General features: G+C 33.8%; 1 protein-coding gene across 6 annotated transcripts in view; it reads right to left on the bottom strand.

Moving 5' to 3' along the window:
- The window catches only part of CDH19 (cadherin 19), a 105,941-nt gene that overhangs the window by 16,042 nt on the left and 81,375 nt on the right, over positions 1–8,524 (bottom strand). For all 6 annotated transcript variants that reach the window (XM_035317983.1, XM_035317985.1, XM_035317982.1 and 3 more), the window contains 3 exons: positions 8,140–8,324; positions 6,687–6,940; positions 4,603–4,739 (listed from right to left, as the gene is read on the bottom strand). In XM_035317983.1, coding sequence (XP_035173874.1) covers positions 4,603–4,739; positions 6,687–6,940; positions 8,140–8,324 — 576 coding nt within the window. The remainder of the gene's footprint in view (positions 1–4,602; positions 4,740–6,686; positions 6,941–8,139; positions 8,325–8,524) is intronic.

Genomic DNA, 8,524 nt, shown 5'->3' with positions numbered 1-8,524 from the left:
AAAAAAAAAAAAAAAAAAAAAAAAAAAAAAAAAAAAAAAAAAAAAAAAAAAAAAAAAAAAAAAAAAAAAAAAAAAAAAAAAAAAAAAAAAAAAAAAAAAAAAAAAAAAAAAAAAAAAGATGAAAATTTCTAAAAACAGTTAGGAAAAGTCCTGGTCCTCCTGGGAGACTTTTTAACCACCCTGACATCTGCTGGAGGGACAACACAAAAGTGCATTAAGCAGTCCAGGAGGTTCATGGTATGCATCAGTGATAAATTCCTTCTCCATGTGATCAAGAAGGCAGAGGAAAGGTGTTGTGCTGGACCTTGTTCTCATCAACAAAGGGGCTTGTGGGGAATGTATAGGCCAAAGGTAGCCTTTGTTGCAATCACCATGAAAATGTGGAGTTCAAGTTCCTTAGGGAAGCTAGGAGGTTGCACAGTAAACTCACTAAGCCCCAACCAACCTGGCCTTAAACACTTGAAGGGATGGGGAATCCACAATTCTCTGGGCAACCTGTGCTGGCGCCTCACCACATTCTAAGTAAAGAATGTCTTCCTTATCCTAATCTAATTCTACCCTCTTTTAGTTTAAAGCCATTACTTCACTCCCTGACAAACAGGGAGTGGAGTGACAAAAAATCCATTACTCGTGGATTGGCTGGGTATCGCTTGGCTGGTGGTGAGCAATTGCATCGTGAATCACTTGTTTTGTTTATTTGTTTTGTTTTGTTCTGTTTCCTTTTCTTTTTATTTTCTTTTCTTATTAATCTGCCCTCAACACACAAGTTATGCAATTTTCTTTACAGTTTTTTCCCCTGTCCCACTAATGATAGATCTGAAAAGAACATGTTAGAAAACAAATTGTTTATAATCTGTTATAATAATTATAAATAGTTACTGGTCACGATATTGTTTTTTTTTTTTTTTTTTTCTTGCTCTTGAAGTTGTTGTACTTGCTCTCTAAGTTGTATTCTGTAACCTCTTATTTGCTGTATATGCTTCTTTTTTGCTGCGTATCATCTCTGTGGGTTGTTTTAAGGTTGCTTTTTAAGGTCTTTGACTTAGTGTAACTACTAATCAGCAACAACTAAAACATCATTGTGTTACTGACGTTTTTTTTTTTCATCCTAAATCCAAAAGACAGCTATACAAGCTACTATGAAGAAAGTTAACCCTATCACAGCTGGAACAAGGACACACCTGAAAACAACTGAAAGTTCTGAATACCTCTTGGAAGTCCTTCACCTACCAGCAAATTCAATCCGTATTTAGATGGCACTAATCATCACTTAGCTCTTAGAAGGGTCTGCTTTCACCACAGCGTAACATACACTAACAGGCCAGGCGTTTTGTAGCAACAATAGTATTCATACTTGAATGTATTGTTGGATAAGAGACATAAGGAAGACATTTGCCAATAAATAAAATCATATTAAGATATTCTAGGAGTACCAAATATCTATTCGATTACACATGTCAATATCTCAACCTGCTCTGTCTAAAACACAAGTATGTTACTCACAGAACATTCATTATCGTTAAAATATGCCTCATGATAAGTGTCACTGCTTCTCACCCATTCAGAAGTCCTTAAGACATTTTCTTAAAATAATCTGATGGACTTTTAAGGGAAACCTTTCTGCCTCACTTAAAATTATATGGCTTTGGGTGGTTCTTACATTGTTTTTAAATTTATAATCCACTAGATCCTTGGAGAAGACATTTGATTTCTTGGGAATTATGGAATCTGTGCTGATAGCTTTGAGTCTTTTGCCAAAGAAATGACAGCAAAAGCAAATACCACAGAGATAAATGGCTAGATACTCATCAGTTTCACATTAATATTCCTCCTGTGAAATCATTAGAGCTGTGTTAATTTACCAAAGCTTATGATCTGTCAGTGTCATCTCAGAAATAGTTATTTGGGGAATGACATTTCTCTTGTTTAATCCCAATATTCACAATAATATAATAGGCTATGAAATAATGCTTTATTTATTTATGTTATTTTATCTACTAAATAGCACACAACCATTTTAGAAATAATACACAGAGTGCTTGACTTAACCATTTTAGTTAGGTCAGAAATGGGTGTGTAATGGACTTTGTAATTCTATTAGGAGTCAGGGAATACTTTTAGTACCTTCAGCCATACACAAAGTGGGATGGGTAGGGCCCAGACAGCTATCTTGGCTTATTCCTAACTTACTTGTTCAGCAGATTCATGGATGTTGTGTTGACTTAAAGCCTACCATCAAATAAATGTTCACACAAACAGCACCTAGGTACTAGTAGGGACATTGGGACAAATCTCAAAAGTAAGTCTATCAACAAAAGTATATATGGCCAAAGAAGGGTGACAATTATATATTGAATTAATGATATGATCCATGACTGAAACCTTCAAAGAGGTGTCATGTTCTCCATGTCATGAAGTAGCTCTATAACACGATACAAATGGACATCTGAAAAACCCTATGGACAAATGACTGTTGTCTCTTTAGGTAAGACTAATAGTTAACTTTTCCAGTAGAAATATAGAGAAATGAGAATCAAATTGAGCTCAAGCCAGTTTCTATCATGGTGATTTTTTTTTTTTCATTAATTTTTAGTTCAATTGAGGGAAACCTGAGCCAGTCATTCCAATTAATAATAATAATAATAATAAATTGTCCGACAACCATCTTCTGTCTCGATAAATCACTGTCATGTAAATATGATGGCTTAAGGATTTTTTGCTGTCATGCATGCTTCTGTTACGACTGTTAGAATGCTTCTATTTATGCTTCAGTCTTGTACTTGGTGGAAGCTGACTAAAACCAAGTAAAAATTGATCAAATAAATCTTGATTTCTCTTGAGCTGGAAAAAAACCTATGTGTAAAGTAGAATAAGGCTCAACAGATTGCAGGTTCCCACTACTTGAGTTTAAAGTCTGGTGAATTAGATCTTCTACCTTTAAACATGGTATCTCAACTGCACGAGGATAGGATGATCCACATCACAAAGCAAATTACTCTCAGTAATTTCTGATCTCTGTCATCACAGTGGAGGCAAAAGTTTTGGGTCCTGTATTAATGCCGGCAGATCAAATAAGCCCCCAGAGAGGTTGCTGCTGTAATGCAGTTTCAAGTCCTATCTCAGCTGCAATGAATAGCTTCTGTGGATGAGGTCTAATGTCATTTTGATTTGGCCTCAGTGGAGCCACAATGTCATCCACAAAATGTCTCATGTACATAGTGTATGGTAGGACTATATTTCAAGGAATAAAATGTTACTAGTTCAAAATATAAATAATTTCAGGTATGTCAATAGCAAGGTGACCTAACTTCATTGTTTTGGAATATATTTTTATAGACAGTGACCTTATAATCACTAAAGAAATAAAGAATAAGAATAAGAATAAGAATATGAAGATAATGAGGGCTCAGTATGTCTACAATAGCTTTCATTACTATGAAAGGCCTGTTTTTTTTCTGCTCAGGAGGCACTTATTCATTTGTAACATTTGGTTCTTTCCTTTTTTATTGTTTAGCTAAACAGAAAAGTGCTATTCAAGACATGACAAAAATATGCCAGAGATCAATGTTACCGTCACCTGCCAGCTGTCCAACAACATGAAAAGTGAGATATATTTATATTAAAAAACTCCCAGAGAAGCTGAAAAGGAAGGTAATACTATCAAATTCCAAACACAAAGACTTCAGTGAAAAAGGTTACTGGGTATGTTGCACTGAACTTCTAGCAGTAGTATTCTGATATATACAGGGAATGCTTCCTCTGAGGAACTAATTAATTTATGTTTACAGTAGATTTAACAATAAATAACATTTCACTGAGATTCAGAATTAAACTAACATGCTAAAAGTATTTAGCAAATCTGTTTGATTTATTGATTAGCCAGTTTTATATATTTGTATATTTTGTCTATTTCTTCTCCTTCGTAGGGATTGATGTGAAGAGTTTTTAAAACGTATCTTAATAATCTTGTTAAACCACCTTATAAATTAGTAGCTGTTAATTTTCTAGAGTATTATCCCAGAGTTAGGGCAAGCAGGTAACCAAAAGTACAAATGGAGGCAAATGTATTTGACTTTCAAAAAAAATGACAGATGAAATCTATATAAAGGAGGTTTCAGAGATTTAATTGTCACCGAAGAGAAGTCTAACTAACTGATTTAGGCCTTACATTCACAATTAATTTGAGCTACGGGTTTCTGACTGGTGTTAAATTAGACCCTGGCTAATTTCACACTAGTCAAAAATCTGGTGTGAAATTAACCAAGGTTTAATTTAACATAAGATCTTGCACTGCAGGAGCAATTCATATGCTTCAGTGTTACTTGAAAGTGTTACATGTTCAATCCCATTACAGTTTCTTTTTTTATTTTATTTTTCACTTTTTTTATAAGGTCATCTTTTATGAAAGAGCACAGGACCTTGGAGCTCAAATATATTCTGCCTCTATTTAACTAATCATTTTTATAATGTTCCTTCATGTAGAAAGCAATAGTAGTATAATGAGAAGGAAGCATACATTCTTCATTTAAAATAAGGCATATTCAGAGGATAATTACAGTTTGCAGTATATAAAGCACAGTGTTCCTTAAATTTCTTACTCACTGGTTTCTGTGGCTGTAACAGTTATGTTGTGCCAAGAAGCAATCTCTCGGTCCAGAGGTTCAGTTGTAATGATTGTTCCATTGTGTTCATTGATGCTGAACAATCTCTTTAAATGCATGACTTGGACAATAGAATACCTACACCAAAAAAAAAAAAAAAAAAAAAAGTGAAGCGAGAGATTCCCTAATACTGAAACGTTCCTTGAGAAGCAAGGACATATAAAGCTATTGTCAGCTGCGAAAACAGAGCTGTGCATATATACATATAAAAGTGTGTTGCAACAACTCAGAAGTCATGAAAAATGTACACTTATAAACATTTAAAATTCACTGCTTCCAAGATCAAAGCTCTTCTTTTTATAAAATTAAATATGTCTCAGATCTATATTAATGTGAACTGAATCTGAAATGCATTATTCATTCTTACATCTAAGTCAGGCTCACAGCAGGTGAATGACTTCACTGAAAAGAAACAGCAAAAGTGTCACTTGTGAAAAGAATAACACTAACAGCTAAGTGGAGGTATAATGGTAAGTCTATTTTATCATTGCTGACATGCTCTGATGCTGAGGGAATGGGCATTATAAAGAAAGACTACTATGTATAATGAAGTGTCGCATAGGCAGGCTACAAAATCCTAAAGTAGAAGATGATTGCAAATGAGTCCACTGCTCCTGAGTCTTCATTTAAAACACTCTGGATGTTATGTCCATATGCAGACATGCACATGCACACATATGTACATACATACCATTCAAATTGTTAAAGTCACAGGCCAGAGATAGACTGAAAAAAGACACCAGAGACATTGGTTCAAGTGGAAAGGATATTTACCAATATTTTTTCATGACATAAACAAACAAACAAACAAAAAACAAACCAACCAAATTATCTAGCCACAGTTCCTAGCAGAGTCTATGTCACAGAAGTAAAATATGTTTTCAGGTTTTAAAAGGTTCTTTAAAAGGTGAAAGTTAGAAAAATAACCATATCTATATATAAAAGTGACATGCTCTATTTAAAGCATTCAGTGATGCAATATATGCTTCACTGTTCAGACATACTGACTTCCTAGCAAGTTCCATGAAAGTATTTCAGATTCAGAAGTCACAGATAAGCACTATGTTTACATGTTTTATTGGAGATACTAGACAATAATCTAATTAAGCAGCAAAACATGTCATTTAAACAAAAAGTTATGGATATAACCAACAAACCAAACCTAAATTTTTATACATACCTTATCTTTTTTATTCTTATTTAATAGACCTATAACTAGTTATTAAATAACTGTAAACTATTAAGAAAGCATAGTAAATGGCACTGCATTTACTATACTATTGAAACCCTAATTATGCTATTATTTGTGTGTGTCTCTGTGTATGTATATTTGATTTTGCTGTTAGGAATCTGACAAATTAATCTACACACCATAAATTCTTTTGTACTTCATTCATCTGTCTCTGTATCCTAGCTTCTTTAAATTGCAGAGTACAGTGAAATCAAGTAACATGAAAATTCTAAACCCTGTATTAAAAATTAATTACCTGTTTTCTCCCTTAAGAAACAGCAAAAATAATTATCAAAATTAGAATCCCAGGGTATTTGTTTATGTAATATATTTATATAATATTTCTGTGTGGTTATTGTGGCAGATGTAGGGAATTGGTAAATTTTGGTCTTGCTAAGTTGAACAGATATCAGAGGAACTGTTCTGTTTCTCCCTCCTAGAAAATAGACCATCTCTCCTTTTCTCCAGCAGTTATGGGAAACAGCCTGGAACACCTCTAGGTACTTACAGCTTTGATTATTGTACCCTGGCTCTGCTGTTATGCAGAACTTCTTCCAGGCTACTGTATGATAAATTATCCCATCTCAAAGTGATCTTAAAGCTGTACAAAGTTCATTTATTTAGATTTTGGGCTAGGGATCAGGATGTAACCTAGAATAACATAGGTTATCACAATGAAAGCACGATTAACTTCAGACATGAGCCAAAGTAAGGAATACAAATAGTCTTTGGGGACTTTGAAAATTCCAGCTCTGATTATATTTGAGAACTATTCAGATTTTTAAGTTAGGTACCTGACTGGGCTTTCAACATTGTCTGGGTCTCTTGCAGAAACAACGCCTACCAATGAGCCATTTGCAACCCCTTCAGCTATCTCCATCACATAATTCTCCAAGTTGAACACTGGAGGTTCATCAGCATCTTGCACACTGATTTTGACAGTAGTTGTGTCTTCAAATGGTCCTTCTTTCAGAAAACGGTCATCAATGTATCTGTTTACAGCTTTAATGCTAACACTGTGTCTCCTCTTGCTTTCATAATCCACTCTCTGTTAAGAAAGAAAATGAGATGTGGAATATTTCCTTTTTTTTTACACATTTGAATTTAAAACAGATGTATAAGTGGTGTGAAATTAAAGGCAAAATGATACCTTTCTTTCAGATTTTTTTAATAGATACTACTAATATTAAAAAAAAAAAATATGTAAAAACACTAACAATTAAATGATGCAATGTTTTATTTATTTTCACATGTAGACTGGTTTTCTTGTTACCATTAAACAACACTTCCCACAGAAGGTCATACCTAAGAAAACACCTTTTTCTATCATTACTTGCATTTCCAACATAAGTGTAACTTAGCAAACATTATTCTTGACTCTAACATAAAGAATGGGAATCAGTTAAATTCCACTTTAATCTTTCAGATTATTAGAATTTACCCTCTAAAAGAAAAAATATATATATACCGAGAAGGCATCAAAAAGAGCTTAATAAACAGTTGTATTATTATATTTGACTGTCTTTATCCTCTCAAATTTAAACAAAAACAAATTAGAAACCTTCCTGAGCTGTAATAAACTGAAATTAGAGAAATAAATAAAATCGCCACCAGTGACAACAAAAAATGTTATAACATTCAGTTCTTCAGGCTCCTGGATTTCACTAGAGAGTATTGAACTTTATCTCAGCTGAAGACCCAGATGGCCCCAAATACTTCCTCTTTCTATATGATGTCAAAACAAGTAACACAGTCCCAAATCCTCTGAAATATCTTAATTCATAAGTTAGTATATTTAGTGCCTTTTTAAAGCTATGCCGTTACACAAAAAACTTGACTGCCTACCTAACATTCTGGCTTCAGTTGATTTTAACAGAAGGTGTTGAAGGGCAGGAGGTATCATGTGTACATTTTATTGATAAAGATTTTGCAGATGATGCACTGAAGATATTCTCACAATGGGGTACATTTTGTTGCACAGTTAGGAATAATATTAAGATACTTTCACTATCAGTATTGTATTTAACAGTTACGGGAATGAGGAAAAAAGTAAACAGAAAGAAAAACATGTTTCTTTTTATCCCCCTAATATTCCGGCCAAATCACAAAGCCTGAAGGGAAAAAAGAAAAGAAAAAAAAAAAAAAAAAAAGAATAAAAAAGAAGTGGTATTTTATAAAACATCCTTCTTATTTGAGAAGGTTCTTTCCTTTATTTAGAGATTTTTCAGATGGCTTCTGAGGTCTCACCTTTTTTAATAAGATAATTCCTTCTTGAGTCTCATTGTCAGTAATGATGCCGAAAACATCTGAACTATCTCCTTCAATGAAATAGTTCATGGCTGCATTCTCCCCTATGTCGCTGTCTTCTGCCATGATTTTGCCTACAGTAGTGCCCACAGGAGCATCTTCAGAGATATTCAAATAGTATAGTCCTGAGGAAACAAATACTAACACAATTCAGTGATCCATGGTTTATAGCTATTGAGGCTATGTTAGCCTGAGGTTCTCAGAAATAAGGAGAAAGTCCCCAGCTTTTAGTAGACCAATGTATCTAATCCAGCAATGGACGGACCCTAGGGGCAGGGTGAAAAAACCTTTCCTCCTATGAGTATCACTCTCTCAGGCCCATTTT

This window comes from Oxyura jamaicensis, chromosome 2 (genome assembly GCF_011077185.1).
Source record: "Oxyura jamaicensis isolate SHBP4307 breed ruddy duck chromosome 2, BPBGC_Ojam_1.0, whole genome shotgun sequence".
NCBI lineage: Eukaryota > Metazoa > Chordata > Aves > Anseriformes > Anatidae > Oxyura > Oxyura jamaicensis.
This window is presented reverse-complemented; position numbering and strand designations above follow the sequence as displayed.